We start from the raw sequence: 25917 nt of genomic DNA, 5'->3' as shown, positions 1-25917 counted from the left end.
AGGGGGGGGTACTGTCACGGATTCTGCCGAGACTGCTCCTCCTCCTGGTTCGGGCAGGCTTCTGCGTTCGCCGTCCCCGGAGTACTAGCTGCCACCGCTCTATGTTTCGTTATTTGATTGCTTTTGTCTGTCTGTTACACCTGTGTCCATTTGTGTGTTGATTACTTGTCTTATAAGTTCCTTGTTTTGCACTAGTCTGATTGTGTGTTGTTATGACTGCCACTTTGTCGGGGCTACGTGTTTGCACCCTGTTTTGTTTTGTGTTTAGTGTTTACGCGTGTTGCGTAATTTTCCCTCTCCTCTTGGTGTTAGTCGAGGTCGGGTTTTTCCTCATATACATTAGACTATTAAAGTCTGTTGGACTTAACCTCTGTGTCCTGCGCCTGACTCCTCCACCACATCCACATCGGTTCTAGTGACAGATTCTTTCTTATATTTATATACAGTTAATATTTTATTTGGATAGTCCATCTGTAGATGCTCTACAGACTATCGGTAACATTTTAACTATCTACTAGCCCTAACCTTAATCCTTATCCTAACCCTAAACTTAATCCTTACCCTAATCCTAACCCCAAACTTAATCCTTACCATAACCCTTAACCTTAAACCTTATCCTAACCCTTTTTCTAAACATAAGCCTAATCCTTAACGTTAGCAAGCAGTTGCTTATGAACAGATAGTTTGTTGGTAGCATGACCATCTGTAGAGTCAACTTACTGGTGTAGCAGTGCATAGAAACAAGAAGTGTGTGTTCTGTGGTTGATTGACACATTTTGAAAGTGGCCTAGTCAGGGATTTAAGACAATAACATGCATCAACAGCATGTCAGAAAAGGGATGTACTGGATGTACTGCTAAAGACCGCATAGCTATTTGCATTTCTTCATTTGAGAAGTGGGCCTACATTTTTTTAAAGGGGCTAAATGCAGCCCATTTTCAATGTAGTATTTTCTTTAAATACAGATCCATAACAAAGTGTTGACTGTTCCATATGGTTTCTTAATGTGTTGCCTCACAAAATGTGACCAACACTCCTAATCATCTGTATCAAAGTGTTACTGAAGGTTCCAGTGTTCTGGACTCGAGCTCCCCCTACTGGCATCTCAACATTACTGCAGCCTCCTGTCTCTCTTCATATGTCCCAGTCATGTCCTCATCCACTTGGGTCAATAACAAAATAACAAACTGGCAATAAGGTGCCTGAGACTGAGATCCCGAATCCCAACCCTTTCTCAATAGTGTAAGTTCAAACTTCCCGTCATGGATATAAAAGTATGCGATTGGTGTGAACATTGGAGTTTCCATATTTGTTAGCTGAATCCACGCCAGAGGAACAGGCAAAGGTGAATTCTTTGCCCTATGCACAGTCTATGTCTTTGCCATGGGTCAGTGAAACGGGCAAGGGATTCACATTTTCTCAAAATGTCTTTCATCAATGTTGTTTTTTTCCGTGATTGGCACTCGACTAGTAAATTCAGACAATCCAATTGAAACATGCAAATCTACGATGCTCACAAGGTCTATTTTTGATAATGGGCCAATCAGGGAATAAGTGGGCGGAATCAGGGGATACCAGCGGAGGATTCAAACGGAAGATGGCAGCTGATAAAGATACCAATGAAAATACACAAAATAGAAGGTAAAAAAAAACGTTGGAAATGTATTTTTTTTTATACAGAATAAACCATCCACGTAAAGACACTGTGCTATTAAGAGTTGACGTGAGACTGGCATATGAATTTAGTAAAGTAGCTATCTCAGCTAGCTCGTTAGCTACATGAAGCAGATGTAACTATAGTTTTTATATGTTATGTTTCTGAAACTATCATCAAACTTGTGAGACTATATATTATTATTATTCAGTTATTCAGTGATACCAAAATCTAGCTAGCTAGCTATTAGTTAACTCTGTTACCTCCGACAATAAAGTGATGTGACTTTCATAAATGGTCATTTTTGTGCATCACACAGCTGCTCTGAACGAAGTTGATTGTGAACAATACATTGCGCTGCTGCTGAATTACAGCAAGACCCCAGAGTGACTGATCTTCAGAGTATTGGACCGAATAAAAAAATATGCATGCATACAAGTCTGTTTGTCTGTCTGGGAATATTGAGTGATATTTTGTCTGCATGATGTGTGTTTTAAAAATTACAATGAATTATCTTTCAATGTAACTGGTTGTGTGTCTAGGTGCTGGACATTGCTTCTGAAAGTGTCTGTGTATATTTTTTACTGACATGATGATGATGATGATGATAATGAAGTGTGTGATTTTGAAAGCTTTTCATTTTCTCTCCACTGAAGATACTGTTATAACAAGGTAAAAACAAAGACAATTAAGTTTAATCTTAAAAGTTTATGATACAATTTGTTTACACTTCACAAATTTTTTTAATTTATTGATCAAACTAATAATAAATGTTACATCAAGCACAACTATTTCCTAAAATTTGAGGCAAAATTGTGCTATAACTTTGTCATAAAAACAATTAAATAAATATATATTTTTAATCTAGCAACCTTTTATTAAGTGTATATAAATTAATTGAATTTATTTGGGTAACAGACATATACAACAAAATGTACTTACTGTAAAAAAAAATGTTACAAGCTTTTAGCATCATACCCAAGAATACTCGAGGCTGTAATCGCTGCCAAAGGTGCTTCATCGAAATACTGAGTAAAGGGTCTGAATACTTATGTAAATGTGATTTCCGTTTTTTTTTTTTTTTTTTTACATTTGCCGAACATTCTAAAATCCAGTTGTTTTTTGTCATTATGGTGTCACACCCTGATCTGTTTTACCTGTCTTTGTGATTGTCTCCACCCCCCTCCAGGTGTTGTCCATCTTCCCCATTATCCCCAGTGTATTTATACCTGTGTTCTCTGTTTGTCTGTTGCCAGTTCGTTTTGTTCTGTCAAGCCTACCAGCATTTTCCCCTTGCTCCTGTCTTTCTCAAGTTCCTTTTTTCTAGTTTTCCCGGTTTTGACCATTCTGCCTGCCCTGACCCTGGGCCAGCCTGCCGTTCTGTACCTTGTCACAACACCCTGGATTATTGACCTCTGCCTGCCCTGATCCTGAAACTGCCTGCCGTTCTGTATCTTTTGGACTCTGATCTGGATTACTGACCACTGCCTGCCCTTGACCTGTTGTTTGCCTGCCCCCTGTTTTTGTAATAAACTTTTGTTTCTTCGACACTGTCTGCATCTGGGTCTTCTCCTGAAACGTGATATATGAGGTATTGTGCATAGATTGATGAGAAAAACCAACAATTTAATCCATTTTAGAATAAGGCTGTAACATAACAAAATGTGGAAAAAGTCAAGGGGTCTGAATACTTTCCGAATGCACTCTATACAACAACATGTACAATATTGACCCAAAGGACAGCACTTAAAGAATTAATTAAAACACTTGTTTCCAAAGTGGTCCTATGAAGGAATAGAATAGAATAGAAACAGAATAGAATAACTAAATCAATAATTAATACAAAAATATTTAAATTGTTCTTAGCCTTCATATATAGTCTCACAAGTTTGATGATTGTTTCAGAAACATAAAATAAAAACTATAGTTACAGTGGGGAGAACAAGTATTTGATACACTGCCAATTTTGCAGGTTTTCCTACTTACAAAGCATGTAGAGGTCTGTAGTTTTTATCATAGGTACACTTCAACTGTGAGAGATGGAATCTAAAACAAAAATCCAGAAAATCACATTGTATGATTTTTAAGTAATTAATTTGCATTTTATTGCATGACATAAGTATTTGATCACCTACCAACCAGTAAGAATTCCGGCTCTCACAGACCTGTTAGCTTTTCTTTAAGAAGCCCTCCTGTTCTCCACTCATTACCTTTATTAACTGCACCTGTTTGAACTCGTTACCTGTATAAAAGACACCTGTCCACACACTCAATCAAACAGACTCCAACCTCTCCATAATGGCCAAGACCAGAGAGCTGTGTAAGGACATCAGGGATAAAATTGTAGACCTGCACAAGGCTGGGATGGGCTACAGGACAATAGGCAAGCAGCTTGGTGAGAAGGCATCAACTGTTGGCGCAATTATTAGAAAATGGAAGAAGTTCAAGATGACGGTCAATCACCCTCGGTCTGGGGCTCCATGCAAGATCTCACCTCGTGGGGCATCAATGATCATGAGGAAGGTGAGGGATCAGCCCAGAACTACACGTCAGGACCTGGTCAATGACCTGAAGAGAGCTGGGACCACAGTCTCAAAGAAAACTATTAGTAACACACTACGCCATCATGGATTAAAATCCTGCAGGGCACGCAAGGTCCCCCTGCTCAAGCCAGCGCATGTACAGGCCCTTATGAAGTTTGCCAATTACTATCTGGATGATCCAAAGGATGAATGGGAGAAGGTCATGTGGTCTGATGAGACAAAAATATAGCTTTTTGGTCTAAACTCCACTCGCCGTGTTTGGAGGAAGAAGAAGGATGAGTACAACCCCAAGAACACCATCCCAACCGTGAAGCATGGAGGTGGAAACATCATTCTTTGGGGATACTTTTCTGCAAAGGGGACAGGACGACTGCACCGTATTGAGGGGAGGATGGATGGGGCCATGTATCGCGAGATCTTGGCCAACAACCTCCTTCCCTCAGTAAGGGCATTGAAGATGGGTCGTGGCTGGGTCTTCCAACATGACAACGACCTGAAACACACAGCCAGGGCAACTAAGGAGTGGCTCCGTAAGAAGCATCTCAAGGTCCTGGAGTGGCCTAGCCAGTCTCCAGACCTGAACCCAATAGAACATCTTTGGAGGGAGCTGAAAGTCCGTATTGCCCAGCGACAGCCCCGAAACCTGAAGGATCTGGAGAAGGTCTGTATGGAGGAGTGGGCCAAAATCCCTGCTGCAGTGTGCGCAAACCTGGTCAAGACCTACAGGAAACGTATGATCTCTGTAATTGCAAACAAAGGTTTCTGTACCAAATATTAAGTTCTGCTTTTCTGATGTATCAAATACTTATATCATGCAGTAAACTGCAAATGAATTACTTAAAAATCATACAATGTGATTTTCTGGATTTTTGTTTTAGATTCCGTCTCTCACAGTTGAAGTGTACCTATGATAAAAATTACAGACCTCTACATGCTTTGTAAGTAGGAAAACCTGCAAAATCAGCAGTTTATCAAATACTTGTTCTCCCCACTGTATATAAAATATAACTGGACCCCGAGGCTTTCTATTTCAGAAATACAAGTTCTTATAATCAGATGTAGAGTTTTCTGTCACGTAAAAATTATTTACAATTTTACTTTACAAATATTAAACTATTTAATAAAACAAATATTTCAAAATATATTTACTGGGTCCTTTTCGTATTCATCATTGTTTAAAAGGCAAAACTGACCCTAGATCAGCAATCCTACTCAAAGTAAATTACTTTGGATAAAAGTGTAGATGGCATATATTATTATATACTATTAGAAACCGGGTAGTTTGGGTCCTGTATGCTGATTGGCTGAAACAGCATTTCAGAAGTGTGTACTGTATATGCAACATAATCTGACACTAAATTTGTCCAAATATTTACAAAACGTATTTCAGCATATTTCTTGCGTTCTGTGCGTTTTTGTGTGTCTTAATTAAAAAATGTTGGGGTCAAACTTCGGAACAATCTTTTAAAAGTTATTGGTGCAATGCATTTTGGGCAATGGTGTTGTACACTGCCTTTTTTTGTTTCCCACAATCATTTATATATATATATAAAAAACGTGTTAACAACCCAATATTGTTAATCAACCAGGTTGTCACCAAAATACTTTTAAATAATAGTAGCCTTACCTTTATTTTGTATTAATGTCAATGCTGTTTTCTATGCTTGTTTTCGCTTAATACTTTGGGATACTGATGCTATGTCGGATTTTATGATGGTTGCCAGATTGGAATAAAAAGCTGTATTTGTCAGTTTTTTTTTGTGGTATCGATGAAGGTATTTCATTGGGGAATGGGGATACATTTTCATGATGGGAAATTAATTCATCAATAAATGTCGGGAAACATAAGACCTGCAAAATAAATCTGTTTGGTTTAAATTCCCCTCGTGCAACTGCATGGTGTATGCAACTATAACGAGTCTGGACTATGATCAATTAAGTCATATCAATGCAGTTAAACAGGTTAATGTAAAATAATGAATTATGCTGGCTTACACTTATGGCACTTCCAAGGCCTTTTCATAATGACTATTACGGTCGTGTCAATCATGTAATATACTTAGGTAATTGCAACAAGGCATATGCCATCATTGTAGGCCTACTGCCTCTGCCCAGAGGCCTACTAGGCTTTCATGGCAACGGCCGTTAGAGCTGACTTTGCCACATATGAGCCCTGGTTAGAGTCCCTGTTGCAGCTTTCACTTTCTTCCACTACATTGGTGGCAGCGTTGGAATCAGGTCCAGCTCATGTCTAGTTATGTAATCTAGTGGTGGGAAGCATTCTGGTTTTCAACATTGTGTTGGGTGTAATTATATCTTGTGAACAATGCATAAGCAACAATGGGCGTGAAGGATAGAAGTAGTCAATACAGGTGGGATCAAGCCTTACATCAAAGTTGCCTGAAGCTGAATGGAAATTGCTATGCCCTGACCAGTTATTCAGAAGAAAATCCTCTGTCACTGTCTAATTTACACAAGTTAACTTAACAGTGTGGACCCAAAACAAACACAGTCTACACATTTACGTTACCTGTTTAAAGTGTTATTACAACCATGGTGTTCTTTTATTACTAAATATATCTATCAAATAACCTTCCAATGATCCACATCATATGGGTAGACAAATAATGTGTGTTATTCATCAAAACACAATTATCATTTTTAGGATGCAAACCAGTCATATGAATCACTGTTGCTCCATCCTGTTCTGATCTAATGAGATGAATGTAGGATTTTCTACGGCCTAGAATCGAGGCCTTTCCCAGTCATAAAGAATGAAGCTTGGTTCTCATTGGTGAAGACTGAACTCATGTTAGGGGTTATATGTCAGACTCTCCTATTTCACTTTGCCCAACATCTTATACCCCAGAGGTTGTAAATAAACCCTTTTTAAGGTGATACAACTTGTATCATTACTATAGGGCTGTGAAACCCATAGCCAAATGGCTTCAGGCTGAGCATTTCTCACCATTTATATACAGAGAGTAATTCCAGTTTTATAACAGGTAGTGTCCATTTATTTACAGTAGTGTGTAGATTAATTATTGCTTTCTTCAGTGGAAATGTAGAATATGTTTAAAAATGCCAAATATACCAAAAGCTAAATCAAGCAGAGATTTACAACTATTTAACAATGTTAATCATTACTGATACATGCAAATTACAAATATTTAACCAGTTAAAGATAATGAATACATGACAACTAGATACAAATATTTTATTACAAATAATTCATACAAAAGTCAAGAGTTGGCTATAACATGAGTACAAACAAAGTGTGTGTGTGTAAGTGTGTGTGTGTGTGTGTGTGTGTGTGTGTGTGTGTGTGTGTGTGTGTGTGTGTGTGTGTGTGTGTGTGTGTGTGTGTGTGTGTGTGTGTGTGTGTGTGTGTGTGTGTGTTATGGTGTGTATTCTAATTTCCCATCATAAAAATGTATCCCCATTCCCCAATCATCGATGCCACACACAAAAAAAATATATATATATATATATTCAATCTGGCAACCTTCAAAAAATTAGACATGTCCTTGTATAAAATGCATTATGAAAGAATGGTGTAATGTAAACACAAAAGTGGAGCGTTGTAGTAAATTCATTATAAAGAAAATTGTGTGATGTAGGCTCCATGAAATATGAAATGTGTTACTGTTGCCTACACCAAAAATGATATTTCTGAATACAAGTGCACCAGTATCCCAAAGTATTAAGCAAAAACAAGCATAGAAAACAATATTGGCATTAATAAAATAATAAAAACAAGGCTACTATTATCTTAAAATTATTTAGGTGACAACCTGGTTGATTAACAATATTGGGTTGTTAACACGTTAGTTTTTTTATGTAAATAAATGTGGGACACAAAAAAGGCAGTGTAGAACACCATTGCTCATCATGCATTGCTCTAATAATTTTCAAAAGATTCTTCAGAAGTTTGCCCCCAAAACTTTTATTTTCCTCTGAATGAAGTCGTACAATAATCGGTGTATTTTCCTACGAATTAAGTCGCACAGAAATGTGTGTATTTTCACATGAATTTATCCACACACAAAACGCACAAAAAAAAACACAATCTGCTGAAATACTTTTTGTACATATTTGCACGAATTGAGTGTTAAATTATGTTGGTATTTCAGAAATATATCACAGGTATGATGCAAATATACTTGTTTACTGTTCTATTGATGTTGGTAACCAGTTGTTAATAGTAATAAAGCACATCAGGGGTTTGCAGTATATGGTCAATATACCATGGCTAAGGGCTGTATCCAGGCCCTCTGCGTTGTGTTGTGCATTAGAACAGCCCTTATCCGTGGTACAGTATATTGGCCAATATACCAAATCCCCCGGACCAAACTTGTTGTGTTCAGGTCTTCTTGGTTCTGGGTTTGTTGTTTTCAGGTCTTCTTGGTTCTGGGTTTGTTGTGTTCAGGTCTTCTTGGTTCTGGGTTTGTTGTGTTCAGGTATTCTTGGTTCTGGGTTTTTGTGTTCAGGTCTTCTTGGTTCTGGGTTTGGTGTGTTCAGGTCTTCTTGGTTCTGGGTTTGTTGTGTTCAGGTCTTCTTGGTTCTGGGTTTGATGTGTTCAGGTCTTCTTGGTACTGGGTTTGTTGTGTTCAGGTCTTCTTGGTTCTGGGTTTGTTGTGTTCAGGTCTTCTTGGTTCTGAGTTTGTTATGTTCAGGTCTTCTTGGTTCTGGGTTTGTTGTGTTCAGGTATTCTTGGTTCTGGGTTTTTGTGTTCAGGTCTTCTTGGTTCTGAGTTTGGTGTGTTCAGGTCTTCTTGTTTCTGGGTTTGTTGTGTTCAGGTCTTCTTGGTTCTGGATTTGTTGTGTTCAGGTCTTCTTGGTTCTGGGTTTGTTGTGTTCAGGTCTTCTTGGTTCTGGGTTTGTTGTGTTCAGGTCTAATTGGTTCTGGGTTTGTTGTGTTCAGGTCTTCTTGGTTCTGGGTTTGTTGTGTTCAGGTCTTCTTGGTTCTGGGTTTGTTGTGTTCAGGTCTTCTTGGTTCTGGGTTTGTTGACTGTACTGTAGAGAACAGAGGGGTCCTCCTCAGCTGCTAGTGCCGCCGTGGGTCTGAGGAAAGAGAAACAGAAATGAAACAAATCTGCATCCCAAATGATGGCACCCTATACTCTTTATAGTGCACTATCTTTGACCAGGGCCTATGGGCTCAGGTCAAAAGTAGTGCACTAAATAGGGAATAGGGTGCCATTTGGAACTCAGAGAGAACAGTTCCTCAAAACCATCATCACATCACTCCCTCATTGTAGACATGCCATAGTAACTTTCTTGAGATGTCCATTGTTGGGTTGGTAGTTTGAGGAAATTACATCACTAGTGGTCACTAGGAGTCATCTGTTTTGATTATTGATGACATCTCTAACAATAAGCAGCAGCATCTGAATGACTTTAATGCAGAATATGCTCACCGGGTGGCAGCACTCAGGGGGTTGAATTTCACAGCAGCGTACTACATTTACATTTACATTTACGTCATTTAGCAGACGCTCTTATCCAGAGCGACTTACAAATTGGTGCATTCACCTTATAGCCAGTGGGATAACCACTTTACAATGTTTTATTTATTTTTTTGGGGGGGGGGGGTGGGGGGGGGGGGGGGGGGGGGGTGAGGTAAGGGGGGGGGGGTAGAAGGATTACTTTATCCTATCCCAGGTATTCCTTAAAGAGGTGGGGTTTCAAATGTCTCCGGAAGGTGGTGAGTGACTCCGCTGTCCTGGCGTCGTGAGGGAGCTTGTTCCATCATTGGGGTGCCAGAGCAGCGAACAGTTTTGACTGGGCTGAGCGGAAACTGTGCTTCCGCAGAGGTAGGGGAGCCAGCAGGCCAGAGGTGGATGAACGCAATGCCCTCGTTTGGGTGTAGGGACTGATCAGAGCCTGAAGGTACGGAGGTGCGGTTCCCCTCACAGCTCCATAGGCAAGCACCATGGTCTTGTAGCAGATGCGAACTTCAACTGGAAGCCAGTGGAGTGTGCGGAGGAGCGGGGTGACGTGAGAGAACTTGGGAAGGTTGAACACCAGATGGGCTGCGGCATTCTGGATGAGTTGTAGGGGTTTAATGGCACAGGCAGGGAGCCCAGCCAACAGCGAGTTGCAGTAATCCAGACGGGAGATGACAAGTGCCTGGATTAGGACCTGTGCCGCTTCCTGTGTAAGGCAGGGTCGTACTCTCCGAATGTTGTAGAGCATGAACCTACAGGATCGGGTCACCGCCTTGATGTTAGCGGAAAACGACAGGGTGTTGTCCAGGGTCACGCCAAGGCTCTTCGCACTCTGGGAGGAGGACACAACGGAGTTGTCAACCGTGATGGCGAGATCATGGAACGGTCAGTCCTTCCCCGGGAGGAAGAGCAGCTCCGTCTTGCCAAGGTTCAGCTTGAGGTGGTGATCCGTCATCCATACTGATATGTCTGCCAGACATGCAGAGATGCGATTCGCCACTTTGTTATCAGAAGGGGGAAAGGAGAAGATTAGTTGTGTGTCGTCTGCGTAGCAATGATAGGAGAGGCCATGTGAGGATAATAGACATCTCATCCTGTTTCTGGGGTTGAGGCAGTTGGACAGTGGAGTACAAAGGCACTTCCTGGTTTTTGGAGTGAGAGATGTGGACGCTGGCGTAGTGAACGTCATCCTGACTCGACGGTGGCTGCTGTCTCAGCTGCATGGCCATGCCTAAGACGTTGTCATACAGGGGACTAGAGTCTCCCTGATGCTGAGAGAGTACAGACAACATGAGGAGTGGAAATGTTCCATAAAAGAATACACAGACATCACAGTCATCTTCTGATTCCAACAGACTCACCTGTCCATCGTCTGCTGTGTCTCTTGTTTTCCTTGTGTCAGAGGTCTGTTTCCCTATAATAAAATATGGATGATATGAGTACAAGGTATGTTATAAACTGAAAATGAATATAATATTAAAGACTGGGGAATCTTATAAGCCAACACACAATTACAAACTAAAGTGTAATAAGCCAAAGTGTTATGATTTAGATTAGTTTGAAACATGTAATTGTGTGTTTTGAGTGTTGAAGATGAAACTTTACCTGCTACAATGATCATCAGAGCTGTAGAGTTCTCAGATGCTATTTTATTCCGGGCCTCACAATGGTAATGTCCACTGTCTTCAGAGCTGATGGTGGTGATGTTGTAATTCTGTCCTGATAATATTGGTGAGGTTACATTGTTCTTGTACCAGGTGTATTTGTCCACAGGTGGGTTGGCATCACTGCTGCAGGTCAGAGTCACTGAACTGCCCTCCACTATTTCACCAGAGGGACTGACTGATACTGAGGTGTTCTTTGGGCCGTCTGGTGGACAATATGTAACAATACAGTGTTTTAAAACAGTGTTTTACATAAGAAGCATCATGGAACTTGGATTTATGATTGTATGAGTGAAATATAAATATGTGTGATTCTCTCATCAAAATATGTGATGGTTAGGTGTACTTACACTGAACGTCCACAGACACAGAAGAAGAGTTGAGCCCTCCATATTCATTCTCAGCTTCACAGTAGTATTCTCCTCTGTCCTCAGAGCTGATGGAGGTGATGAGGAAGGTGTTTTCACATCCTTTCAGTGACGCTCCGTTCTTCTTGTACCAGGTGTATTTGTCCACAGGTGGGTTGGCATCACTGCTGCAGGTCAGAGTCACTGAACTGCCCTCCACTATTTCACCAGAGGTACTGACTGACACTGAGGTGCTCTTTGGTTTATCTGAGAGAAAGATGAATGTCCCAAAGTGGTAATGTCACAAAACATTCATTTTGAGTTTATAAAATATATATGTCAAACAACATAAGAGTACAAAATGGAGACGATATTCAATACTTACACAAAACCTTAACAGGAACAAGCTTTGATCTTTTGCATCCAACTTCATTCACTGCCACACAGTAGTATTCTCCTCTGTCCTCAGAGCTGATGTTAGTGATGCTGTAACTCCATCCAGAATGTCTCATTGAGGTTTCAGCTCCAATCCTCTTGTACCAGATGTAAATCTGCACTTGTGGGTTTGCATCACTGCTGCAGGTCAGAGTCACTGAACTGCCCTCCACTATTTCACCAGAAGGACTGACTGACACTGAGGTGTTCTTTGGGCCATCTAGTAAAGGAATATTTTTAAGACATTAAGGGCTAGATTCTATGAGATCTGCAATAGCCGACACCCGCATAGCGGTCGTAGGGCGTCGTAGGTGGAACTGCATTAGAGCTGTCAAATCCACTTGTAAATCCTGGCACTATACCTAAAGAGGAAATTGCCATTGGCTGCATGGAGTCATTTTAAGGGAAATCCCATGCAGTCTTGTTTACAAGTTCGAACACTGGAATGTGAGATTAGGCTGATAGTATCATCATTATTTTATTTAATGATTTTCAATTTGAGCGTCATTATTTCTATATTGCCTTCACTTTCTCGTTCTGAACTTGTAATATGAGTGGGATGGGTATGCTTGGTGTTAATGATCAAGAGCAGCTGCTCACCAATTTGACAGCAACAACACAGTTACACCTCCAACACTGCCAAAACATCAGCTATGTGAGTGTCGGCTGTTGATTGGATCTAGGCCTAACATTTGCCTTATGCTATTCTTTAGGACCAATGGCGTTCAAATGGTTGATACATTTTAGATGTTCGTTTCTCCAATATTCCAACACTGATCTGTACCTTACTCACATTTCACATTAATGTTGATTGATTCAGACCTCCCCATCTTAATCCCATTCCAGGCCTCACAGTAGTACTCTCCAGTGTCAGATGATTTGATTTGATTGAAGACCTGCTGTGGTCCTGTGTTCACATAGGAGAACTGATAGTGACCTCCATTCTTCTTGTACCAGGTATAACGTTTCACAGGTGGGTTGGCATCACTGCTGCAGGTCAGAGTCACTGAACTACCTTCCACAATTTCACCAGAGGGACTGACTGACACTGAGGTGTTATTTGGGCCATCTGGTGTAAAATAAACATTTGTTAAGTCAGAGAACTATCCAAAAGATTATTCACTTACACAAAACAGTAAAATAAAGAGATTTGGGCTATGATACGGTTTAGGATTAATGCAGTTCAAATGATTGATTTCATTAAACTGATTCCAACATTCCAACACTGAGCTGTACTTTACTCACACTTCACATCCACGTTGATGGTCGTAGACCTGTCTGTCCCCATCTTATTCTGTGCCTCACAGTAGTAATCTCCAGTGTCAGATGACTTGATTTGATTGAAGACATGATGTGGTCCTGTGTTCTGATTGGAGATACTCTGATAGGGGTCTCCATTCTTCCTGTACCACAAGGTAAAACTCTGGACAGGTGGGTTGGCATCACTGCTGCAGGTCAGAGTCACTGAACTGCCCTCCACTATTCCACCAGAGGGACTGACTGACACTGAGGTGCTCTTTGGGCCATCTGGTAAGGGACCATTATCAAGACAAACATTTTGGTTATATTCTGATAGTATATATTATCTTGGCTTTCTGAAGACATTAGATTTAGTGAATAAAGTAAACCAGTAGATTGTACAGGTCAGTTTGAAATAATTACATTCACATTGTGAAAATACATATTCAGAGATGTGGATGTTGTATAGTAAAATGTTTCTTGATTGATCTTAATTTTAGCAATTAACAAGTATGAGGAAAAAGTTAAAGATGTATTTACACTGAACGTCCACAAACACAGAGGAAGAGTTGAGATGTCCATATTTATTCTCAGCCTCACAGTAGTATTCTCCTCTGTCCTCAGAGCTGATGTTGGTGATGCTGTAACTCTGTCCTGATGCTTTTGGTGAGGTTACGTTCTTCATGTACCAGGTGTATTTGTTCACAGGTGGGTTGGCATCACTGCTGCAGGTCAGAGTCACTGAACTGCCCTCCACTATTTCACCAGAGAGACTGACTGACACTGAGGTGCTTTTGGGGGCATCTGGAAAGGGATCATGTGTAGAGGGGGTTATCATGTGACAATAGTGCAATCAATACCTTGCACCAGTAATCTGAAGAATCAAAGACAGCATGACATTGACAGGTCAGAGCATTGTCATAAAAATAATATACTTCAAAACATTAACTACTCAACACATTAAAAGAAACACATTTGGAAATCGACAAATCATTTCTGTATGGACCTCGCTTTGTGCACGGGGGCATTGTCATGCTGAAACAGGAAAGGGCCTTCCCAAAACTGTTGCCACAAAGTTGGAAGCACAGAATCGTCTAGAATGTTGTTTTATGCTGTAGAGTTAAGATTCCCTTCACCGGAACTAAGGGGCCTAGCCTGAAACATGAAAAACAGCCCCAGACCATTATTCCTCCTCCACCAAACTTTACAGTTGGCACTATGCATTCGGGCAAGTAGTGTTCTCCTGGCATCCGCCAAACCCAGATTCATCCGTCGGACTGGCAGATGGTGAAGCATGATTCATCACTCCAGAGAACGCGTTTCCACTGCTCCAGAGTCCAATGGTGGCGAGCTTTACACCACTCCAGCCAACGCTTGGCTTGCGCATGGTGATCTTAGGCTTGTTTGCAGCAGCTGGAAACCAATTTCATGAAGCTCCCGACACAGTTCTTGTGCTGAAGTTGCTTCCAGAGGCAGTTTGGAAGGGTGTCCACATACTTTTGTATACATAGTGTATGTAGGGTTAAATTGACTAAGCAACAGGATAGAAAATAAACAGTAGCAGCAGCGTATGTGATTATTCAGAAGAGTGCAAAAAGGGTCAATGCTGATAGTCCGGGAAGCTATTTGGTTAACTACAGTATTTAGGAGTCTCATGGCTTGGGGGTAGAAACTATTCAGGGTCCTGTTGGTTTCAGACTTGGTGCATCAGTACCACTTGCCATGTGGTAGAAATGAGAACCTTCTATCACATGGGTGACTGGAGTCTTTGATAATTTTTAGGGCCTTTCTCAGTCACTGCCTGGTATAGAGGTCCTGGATGGCAGGGACCTTGCGGTTGGATGCCAAGCAGTTACCATACCAAGCAGAGATGCTGCCAGTTAAGATGCTCTCAATGCTGCAGCTGTATAACTTTTGGAGGATCTGAGGGTCCATGCCAAATCTTTTCAGTTGTTGTGCCTTCTTTATGACTGTGTTAGTGTGTGTGGAACATGTTAGAAACTTGAAGCTCTTGACCCGCTCAACTACAGCCCCGTTGATGTGGAAGGGGGTGTGCTCTGCCCTCCGTTTCCTGTAGTCCACGTTCAGATCATTTGTCGTGCTCACGTTGAGGGAGAGGATGCTGTAGCGATTGCGTCAGCTGTGGATCTGTTGGACTGGAAATCGAATTGGAGTGGGTCCAGTGCATCTGGGATGATGGTGTTGATGTGAGCCATGACCAGCCTTTCAAAGCATTTTATGGCTACAGATGTGAGTGCTACAGGGCAATAATAATTTAGACAGGTTATCTTGGGGTTCTTGGGCACAGGGACTATGGTGGTCTGCTTGAAACAAGTAGGTATTACAGACTGGGTCAGGGAGACGTTGAAAATGTCAGTGAAGGCCCGGCAGCCTTGTGAATGTTAACCTGTTTAAAAGTCTTACTCACATCAGCTACAGAGAGCGAGATCACATGGTCATCCGGAACAGCTGGTACTCTCATGTATGGTTCAGTATTGCTTGCATCGAAGCAAGCATAGAAGGCATTTAGCTCGTCTGGTAGGTTCACGTCACTAGGCAGCTCGCGGCTGGGTTTCCATTTGTAATCCTTGATAGTTTGCAAACCCTGCCACATCCGACGAGCGTCAGAGCCGGCGTAGTAGGATTTGATCTTTGTCCTCGACTGACACTTTGCCTGTTTGATGGCTCGTTCAGAGGTTGTAGCGGGATTCTTAGAAGCATCCGGATTAGTGTCCCGCTCCTTGAAAGTGGCAGCTCTAGCCTTTAGCTCAGTACGGATGTTGGTTGTAATCAATGGCTTCTGGTGGGGATATGTACGTACGGTCGCTGTGGGTATGACGTCGCCAATGCACTTATTAATGAAGCCGGTGACTGATGTGGTAAACTCCTCAATGTTATCGGATGAATCCTGGAACATATTCCAGTCTGTGTTAGTGAAACAGTCCTGGAGCTTAGCATCCACTTCATCAGACCACTTTTGTATTGAGCGCCTTATTGGAACTTCCTGTTTGAGTTTTTGCTTGTAAGCAGGAATCAGGACTATAGAGTTATGGTCAGATTTGACAAAAGGAGGGTGAGGGAGAGCCTTGTATGCATTTCTGTGTGTGAAGTAAAAGTGATCTAGAGTTTTGTCGCCTCTATTTGGACATCACCAGCCATGAAAACTGCCACCTCTGGATTTGCTTTTTCTTGTTAGCTTATGGCCCTATACAGTTTGTTGAGTGTGGTCTTAGTGCCAGCATCGGTTTCTGGTGGTAAATAGACAGCTGCCAAAAATATAGATGAAAGCTCTCTTGGTAAATAGTATGGTCTGCAGCTTGGGGTATTCTAACTCAGGCGAGAAAGACCTCCTTAACATTAGAGATTGCACACTAGCTGTTATTAACAAATGTACCCACCCCTCCCCCCCTTCGCCTTCACGAGGCCTGAGTCTGTTACTCCAACATTCAAACACTGAGCAACTCACATGTTTTACTCACATTTCACATCGATGTGTAAAGATGGAGACCTGCCTGTACTAATTCCATTCGAGACCCAACAGTAGTACTCTCCAGTGTCAGATGACTTGATTTGGCTGAAAACCTGCTGTGATTCTGTGTTCCCATAGAAGATTCCAATCTTGTACCAGGCATAACTCTGCACTGGTGGGTTGGCATCACTGCTGCAGGTCAGGGTCACTGAACTGCCCTCCACTACTTCACCAGAGGGACTGAATGACACTGAGTTGTTCTTTGGGCCATCTGGTGTAAAATAAACATGAGTTAAGTCAAAGAACTACCCAAAAGATTATTCACTTACACAAAACATTAAAAGGAACCGATTTGGGCTATGCTTTAAGACTAATGCAGTTCAAATGATTGATTTAAATACATTTAAGCTGATTGCAACATTCCAACACTGAGCTGTACTTTACTCACATTTCACATCGATGTCGATAGACTCAGACCTGTCTGTCCCCATCTCATTCCGAGCCTCGCAGTAGTACTCTCCAGTGTCAGATGACTGGATGTGACTGAAGACATGCTGTAGTTCTGTGTTCTCATAGGAGAAAGACTGATAGCGGCCTCCAATATTCTTGTACCAGGTGTATTTGTCCACAGGTGGGTTGGCATCACTGCTGCAGGTCAGAGTCACTGAACTGCCCTCCACTATTTCATCAGAGAGATGGATTGATGCCAGTGTGTTCTTTGGGCCATCTGAATGACAGAAAGAGTGTATCACATGCAGTAAGGACCTAAGTGATGATGTTATTTAGTAAATAATACTAATACTCACATTTGACAGTGAGTCTCTTCAGGAGAGTGGAGATCCTCAAAGCCTTCTACAGCTTCACTAGTTATAGGTACATAATTGTACCCCAGTTCATACCTCAGATTGTACCTTTCTCCACAGGTACAAAAGCATAACAAAGCCATTTGTTCCTTGTAAGTGGCAAAAATGGACCTCTACCATAGACCACTTAAACTAGTACAACACTTCCACTCACAATAATTATCTGAATGCCACGCCCCCACTACGCCATACGTCCAATATAATTATCCAGTTTTTGAGTAAATTGTAGAGTTACCACACCATGACTGTATTTGTGACAGAGACATGGTTGTTGAATTTGTTAATTTTCAGTCCTGAGTTCCTAGGCATCTATTTCCATTAAAATCAATCTCTTTATGACAACAGATTATATATCTCATAAGGCCTTATTTTGAGGCCTAGTTTTACCCTAATACAGTTGCCTGAAATTAGTGGTTTACAGGCCACATCAGGCCTGCAAGTAGGCTTGAAAATATCTAGTAACTTTCCTCAAATGTCCAGATTTTCAACAGATTCTGTTTGTAGGATTCCCTGCTTATTCTCTCCAGTTTCAGGAATCTTCCAACCGGGATTTGTGGAAAAGCTGGGAAAGTTACCAGAATTTTGCAACCCTACCTGCAAGTCACATTGTGCTAGCTTGCAATGTTATTTGTCATTCCTATTGTAATCCAGCCGGAGTTAGGAAATCCAAGAGTTTGAATTTGTATTCACCCGCAACCTGCATTCATAATGACTGTCATGTTAAGGAACATTGTAAGGAGACTACTTAAGCCATTTAAACTGGAACAACCATTTTAGTAACTAGAAAAATGTATGTTAGCATTATGACCATCCTGTGTCACTTTACATGGATTAAGAAAATACACTTTATGACATTGTCAAGAAGCATTATGACCATCATAATCATATAAGCCAGATAGGCCTATCACGAAATGCCCTTATATCAGTCATCTGTCAAACGAGGGTGTCTTGTCCTGCTCCTGAAATCTGCTCCTGCATTCATCCCCGTCATCAGCAAAAGAGCATTGGGGTAGGTGCATGTCTGACATCAATGTGTGCGCAATGTGTTCGCAAATGATTACCACCCCGTAGCACTCACGTCGGTAGCCATGAAGTGCTTTGAAAGGCTGGTCATGTCTCACATCAACACCATCATCCCGGAAACCCTAGACCCACTCCAATTCATATACCGCCCCAAAAGCTCCACAGATGATGCATTCTCAATCGCACTCCACACTGCCCTTTCCCACCTGGACAAAAGGAACACCTATGTGAGAATGCTGTTCATTGACTACAGCTCAGCGTTCAACACCATAGTGCCCACAAAGTTCATCACTAAGCTAAGGACCCTGGGACTAAACACCTCCCTCTGCAACTGGATCCTGGACTTCCTGATGGGCCGCCCCAGGTGGTAAGGGTAGGCAACAACACATCTGCCACGCTGATCCTCAACATGGGGGCCCTTCAGGGGTGCGTGCTTAGTCCCATCCTGTACTCACTGTTCACCCACGACTGCATGGCCAAGCACGACTCCAACACCATCATTAAGTTTGCTAACGACACAACGGTGGTAGGCCTGATCATCGACAACGATGAGACAGCCTATAGGGAGGAGGTCAGCGACCTGGCAGTGTGGTGCCAGGACAACAACCTCTCCCTCAACGTGAGATGAGGAGATGATCGTGGACTACAGGAAAAGGAGGGCCGAACACGCCCCCATTCACATTCACAGGGCTGTAGATGAGCGGGTTGAGAGTTTCAAGTTCCTTTGTGTCCACATCACCAACAAACTATCATGGTCCAAACACACCAAGAAAGTCGTGAAGAATGCACGACAACACCTTTTCCCCCTCAAGAGACTGATAAGATTTGGCATGGGCCCCCAGATCCTCAAAAAGTTATACAGCTTCACCATCGAGAGCATCCTGACCGGTGCATCACTGCCTGGTATGGCAACTGCTCGGCATCCGACCGTAAGGTGCTACAGAGGGTATTGCGTACAGCCCAGTACATCACTGGGTCCAAGCTTCCTGCCGTCTAACCTGTACCCCCGCACATTGACTCGGTACCGGTACCCCCTGTATATAGCCTCATTATTGTTCTTTTATTGTGTTACTTTTTTTATTTTTTACTTTAGTTTATTTAACTCTATTTTCTTAAAACTGAATTGTTGGTTAAGGGCTTGTAAGTAAGCATTTCACGGTAAGGTCTACACCTGTTGTATTTGGTGCATGTGACAAATAACATTTTATTTGAATTACAATTATAATTTAATATGGTCAACAACATATATTTCAATTGAAAATATGGGGTACAAAATGTATCATTAAACTCTTCATCCACACATGTACCCTAAAATGTATCGACCAGTACCATGTGAGATCATTATGTGTACCTCTGAAGGTACATTATGTGCATTTGGATATTTTTGTACCTCAGGGAAAAATACTGTATCCTTAATTTCTAAGAGTGTATGACATTGTCATTTCTATGTAATTTGTCCCTTCTCATTGACCTTAAATGACTAATTGCATTCAAACTCACACACTGCAGGAGAGTGGAGATCCTCATGGCCTTTTACAGCACAGGAGTAACTGTCTGAATAATAACTATTGACAGAGTATTGCCGAGATGTGGGCTCATGTAGACGTTGTCCGTTCTTGTACCAGATGTAGGTGGGGTTGGGGTTGTCAGTCAGAGTACAGGTGGTGCTACAGGTCAGTGTCACACTATGTCCTTCTGATACTGTGTCAGGAGTCACCGTCACCTGCAGGTCTGAATGAAGAGAGAATAAAAACGTAAAAGTACAACCCTCAACATTTCCACCAACTACTACTAGAGATAAAGTAGTTACAGTATATCATAATGTTCTGTAAGTATAGTATTACCAGTATATCATAATGTTCTGTAAGTGTAGTATTACCTGTATATAATAATGTTCTGTAAGTGTAGTATTACCTGTATATAATAATGTTCTGTAAGTGTAGTATTACCAATATATCATATTGTTCTGTAAGTGTAGTATTACCAGTATATCATAATGTTCTGTAAGTGTAGTATTACCAATATATCATAATGTTCTGTAGGTGTAGTATTACCAATATATCATATTGTTCTGTAAGTGTAGTATTACCAGTATATCATATTGTTCTGTAAGTGTAGTATTACCAGTATATCATAATGTTCTGTAAGTATAGTATTACCAGTATATCATAATGTTCTGTAAGTGTAGTATTACCAATATATCATAATGTTCTGTAAGTGTAGTATTACCAATATATCATATTGTTCTGTAGGTGTAGTATTACCAGTATATCATAATGTTCTGTAAGTATAGTATTACCAGTATATCATAATGTTCTGTAGGTGTAGTATTACCTGTATATAATAATAATAATAATAATATGCCATTTAGCAGACGCTTTTATCCAAAGCGACTTACAGTCATGCGTGCATACATTTTTGTGTATGGGTGGTCCCGGGGATCGAACCCACTACCTTGGCGTTACAAGCGCCATGCTCTACCAGCTGAGCTACAGAGGACCACAGTGTATATCATAATGTACTGTAAGTGTAGTATTACCAGTATATCATAATGTTCTGTAAGTGTAATATTACCAGTATATCGTAATTATCTGTAAGTGTAGTATTACCAGTATATCATAATGTTCTGTAAGTGTAGTATTACCAGTATAGTATAATGTTCTGTAAGTGTAGTATTACCAGTATATCATCATGATCTGTAAGTGTAGTATTACCAGTATATCATAATGTTCTGTAAGTGTAGTATTACCAGTATATCATCATGATCTGTAAGTGTAGTATTACCAGCATATCATAATGTTATGTAAGTGTAGTATTACCAGTATATAATAATGTTCGGTAAGTGTAGTATTACCAGTATATCATAATGTTCTGTAAGTGTAGTATTACCTGTGACAGACAGATTTGTTCCAGGGAAGCTGTACCCCCATCCTGAGATCTGTGTGTTGAATCTGAATTTATACTCAGCTGAGTCGCTCTCTCTCAGATCTGTGATTCTCAGGGTGGAGGGAAGGCTCTCCAGGGCCCGACCTGCATACTCTGGGTCTCTGGCTAGGTCCTCAGGGGCCGACTTATCACTTCTAAACCAGAATGTTGTTTTGATCGGATGATAACTGGAATAATTACAGGATATGTCCACTGTTGACCCCTTCAAAGCACATATTCTCTTGTCGGTGTAAGTCACTCTGTTGCAGCTCTGATCCTGAACACCTGAAACATAATGACAATGATGGAATGATTTGTACAATATAATTATGAGCTGCAGTAATCCTGTGTTACAGTTATGTTAGATAACTGTGAGGGCTGTTTAGCAGACAGAATAGTTCTACTTGAAAAGTTCTACTAAATACTGAGTTAAATCCACACTTACACACTGCAGGAGAGTGGAGATCCTCATGGCCTTTTACAGCACAAGAGTAACTGTCTGCAGCTTTAGAGTAGACTGAATAGGGGGAAGTGTTGTCAGTTACTATCTGTCCGTTCTTGTACCAGATGTAGGTGGGGTTACCAGTCAGAATACAGGTGGTGCAAGTCAGTGTCTTCCATGCTGATACAAATGAATAAGGAATCACCTTCACCTGCAGATCTGGAGTAGATCACAGCACATTACAACCATTAGTCATCTGATATCTTCTCTAGTCACATTACATTTATTTATTAAAGACAAAATACTACAATTCCAGAACTAAATTGACAGAAGAATATCACTGTACCTGTGACAGACAGAGTGACTCCAGGGTTGCCAGTATAACTCCCTCCGGTCTGATCTGTTATAAATCTGAACTTGTACGTAGCTGAGTCACTCTCTCTCAGGTCTGTGATTATCAGAGTGCAGTCATTCTTGTTATCTCTATGGTACATCACACGATCTTTGTATTCTGGGTCATCACTCAGACTAACAGGATTCCCCTCAGCATCATTTTTAGTGAACCAGAAGGTTGTTGTGACTGTACCACTGGGATATGTGTAAGAGCAGGACAGCTCCACTGTTGACCCCTTCAAGGTACAGATACTCTGAGGGGTGTAAGTCACACTCCAGCCATCCTGACCCAGTACAACTGAAACACACAGTCACACAACACAATGATATTACATGAAGCAAAGGTCTATTGGCTTACACTGACAGTAGGGTGTATCCACACTTTGTTGCCGTACTGTAGCTGCTGAGTTGAGTGTGAATGGAAACCACACATACAGTGGGGGAAAAAGTATTTAGTCAGCCACCAATTGTGCAAGTTCTCCCACTTAAAAAGATGAGAGAGGCCTGTAATTTTCATCATAGGTACACGTCAACTATGACAGACAAATTGAGAAAAAAAATCCAGAAAATCACATTGTAGGATTTTTTATAAATTTATTTGCAAATTATGGTGGAAAATAAGTATTTGGTCACCTACAAACAAGCAAGATTTCTGGCTCTCACAGACCTGTAACTTCTTCTTTAAGAGGCTCCTCTGTCCTCCACTCGTTACCTGTATTAATGGCACCTGTTTGAACTTGTTATCAGTATAAAAGACACCTGTCCACAACCTCAAACAGTCACACTCCAAACTCCACTATGGCCAAGACCAAAGAGCTGTCAAAGGACACCAGAAACAAAATTGTAGACCTGCACCAGTCTGGGAAGACTGAATCTGCAATAGGTAAGCAGCTTGGTTTGAAGAAATCAACTGTGGGAGCAATTATTAGGAAATGGAAGACATACAAGACCACTGATAATCTCCCTCGATCTGGGGCTCCACGCAAGATCTCACCCCGTGGGGTCAAAATGATCACAAGAACGGTGAGCAAAAATCCTAGAACCACACGGGGGGACCTAGTGAATGACCTGCAGAGAGCTGGGACCAAAGTAACAAAGCCTACCATCAGTAACACACTACGCCGCCAGGGACTCAAATCCTGCAGTGCCAGACGTGTCCCCCTGCTTAAGCCAGTACATGTCCAGGCCCGTCTGAGGTTTGCTAGAGTGCATTTGGATGATCCAGAAGAGGATTGGGAGAATGTCATATGGTCAGATGAAACCAAAATAGAACTTTTTGGTAAAAACTCAACTCGTCGTGTTTGGAGGACAAAGAATGCTGAGTTGCATCCAAAGAACACCATAACTACTGTGAAGCATGGGGGTGGAAACATCATGCTTTGGGGCTGTTTTTCTACAAAGGGACCAGGACGACTGATCCGTGTAAAGGAAAGAATGAATGGGGCCATGTATCGTGAGATTTTTAGTGAAAACCTCCTTCCATCAGCAAGGGCATTGAAGATGAAACGTGGCTGGGTCTTTCAGCATGACGATGATCCCAAACACACCGCCCGGGCAACGAAGGAGTGGCTTCGTAAGAAGCATTTCAAGGTCCTGGAGTGGCCTAGCCAGTCTCCAGATCTCAACCCCATAGAAAATCTTTGGAGGGAGTTGAAAGTCCGTGTTGCCCAGCGACAGCCCCAAAACATCACTGCTCTAGAGGAGATCTGCATGGAGGAATGGGCCAAAATATCATCAACAGTGTGTGAAAACCTTGTGAAGACTTACAGAAAACATTTGACCTGTGTCATTGCCAACAAAGGGTATATAACAAAGTATTGAGAAACTTTTGTTATTGACCAAATACTTATTTTCCACCATAATTTGCAAATAAATTCATTAAAAATCCTACAATGTGATTTTCTGGATTTTTTTTCCTCATTTTGTCTGTCATAGTTGACGTGTACCTATGATGAAAATTACAGTTCTCTCACCTCTCTCAAGTGGGAGAACTTGCACAATTGGTGGCTGACTAAATACTTTTTTTCCCCACTGTAAGCATCACTCAGTGAGGTGTGAAAGACAACTATTTCAGAAAACCTGAAGTGCCTAACATATGATGCCATTGAACATACTAGAATAACATTAAGATAACATTACTAAAACAGTAATGAATGAGGCCATACCTGTCACAGACCAGAGAAAGACCACCAACACACTTCCTGCTGTTCTCAAAGCCATTGTTGCATCTCCCACCCTACAGTCTTAGAAACACACAACAACTCACTCTATAGCTGGTGAATAACCAGCACAAAGTGCCTCAGAGTAGACTAGAAGTGCTGATCTAGGATCAGTTTCGCTTTTAGAAAATTACTATGGACTGGTAGGACTGGTCCTACTCTGAGACACTTTATGAATACAGGCCCTGATGTAACAACCAAAACACAGCTCAAAACAAAACAAAAAGTAAAATTAGTCAATAAGTCGTACCATGTGATTTATGGCTAAAACATAAAATAATAATAATAACAATAACATAAAAACGATATAATATAGCGTACTTACAGAGTGAAGGGGAGAGGTCTTGTACAGTGAGTCAACTTACTGGTGTAGCAGTGCATAGAAACAAGAAGTGTGAGTTCTGTGGTTGATTGGCACATTTTGAAAGTAACCTAGTCAGGGATTTAAGACAACAACATGAATCAACAGCATGTCAAAAAAAGGATGTAGTGTATCTAAATATAAAATGTGACTACCTAGCTAGTTGCATTTATTCATTTGGGCCCAAAAACATTTAAAGAGACAAAATGCAGCCCATTTTCAATGTAGTCTTTTCTTTAAATACAGATCCAAAACAACGTGTTGACTGGGCTGTACATGATTTCTTAACCGTCATTCTACCAACTGGGGTCATTCTGTCCCCAGAGGCATATTTTTGATCATAGCCCAAAGGTGGTTTATTCAATTTTTCCAATTTGTCATGTCTTTGTCAATAAACTTGTTCTTAATAAATCTAAATCATTGTTTTGTGTCTGTATCAATATGGATCATCTGCAGAGATATAGCTCCCCATGTAGTCACCTAAGACTTTAATTGCCTATATACCTCATATCATGTGTAAAAAAGGCCAGCCCTTTCAATCTGATTGGCATTCAGGCCTGTCAATCACCCGCCCATGCTAACCAATCACCTCAAGTTAGTGCATGTTTACATGCCGTGCATAGAGAAGGATAGAGGGTTCTTGTCACACCCTGATCTGTTTCACCTGTCTTGTGCTTGTCTCCACCCCCCTCCAGGTGTCGCCCATTTTCCCCATTATCCCCTGTGCATATATACTTGTGTTTTCTGTTTGTCTGTTGCCAGTTCGTCTTGTCTCGTCAAGCCTACCAGAGTTTTTCCCATACTCCAGTTTTCGCTCTAGTCCCGGTTTTATAGTTTTCCCAGTTTTGACCATTCTGCCTGCCCTGACCCTGAGCCTGGCTGCCGTTCTGT

The 25917-nt window shown here is 41.3% G+C and overlaps 1 protein-coding gene across 1 annotated transcript; it reads right to left on the bottom strand.

Annotated features, from left to right (window-relative positions):
* Window positions 1–8983: 8983 nt before the first annotated feature.
* On the bottom strand, window positions 8984–25020 carry LOC311119886 (B-cell receptor CD22-like). The gene is made up of 13 exons (XM_084194537.1): window positions 24991–25020; window positions 24612–24689; window positions 22400–22744; window positions 22057–22272; window positions 21576–21896; window positions 20187–20417; window positions 12886–13161; window positions 11661–11924; window positions 11252–11515; window positions 11008–11060; window positions 10726–10917; window positions 9617–9657; window positions 8984–9260 (listed from the first exon to the last, which is right to left on the bottom strand). The coding sequence occupies exons 2-13, from the start codon at window positions 24664–24666 to the stop codon at window positions 9179–9181; spliced, it is 2340 nt and encodes a 779-aa protein (XP_084050663.1). The 5' UTR covers window positions 24667–24689; window positions 24991–25020; the 3' UTR covers window positions 8984–9178.
* Between the last annotated feature and the right edge of the window lie 897 nt (window positions 25021–25917).

This window comes from Coregonus lavaretus, assembly GCF_964263955.1.
Source record: "Coregonus lavaretus genome assembly, contig: HAP1_SCAFFOLD_55, whole genome shotgun sequence".
Taxonomy (NCBI): domain Eukaryota; kingdom Metazoa; phylum Chordata; class Actinopteri; order Salmoniformes; family Salmonidae; genus Coregonus; species Coregonus lavaretus.
Note: the sequence above shows the minus strand (reverse complement) of the source record. Positions and strands in the feature narration are given on the sequence as shown.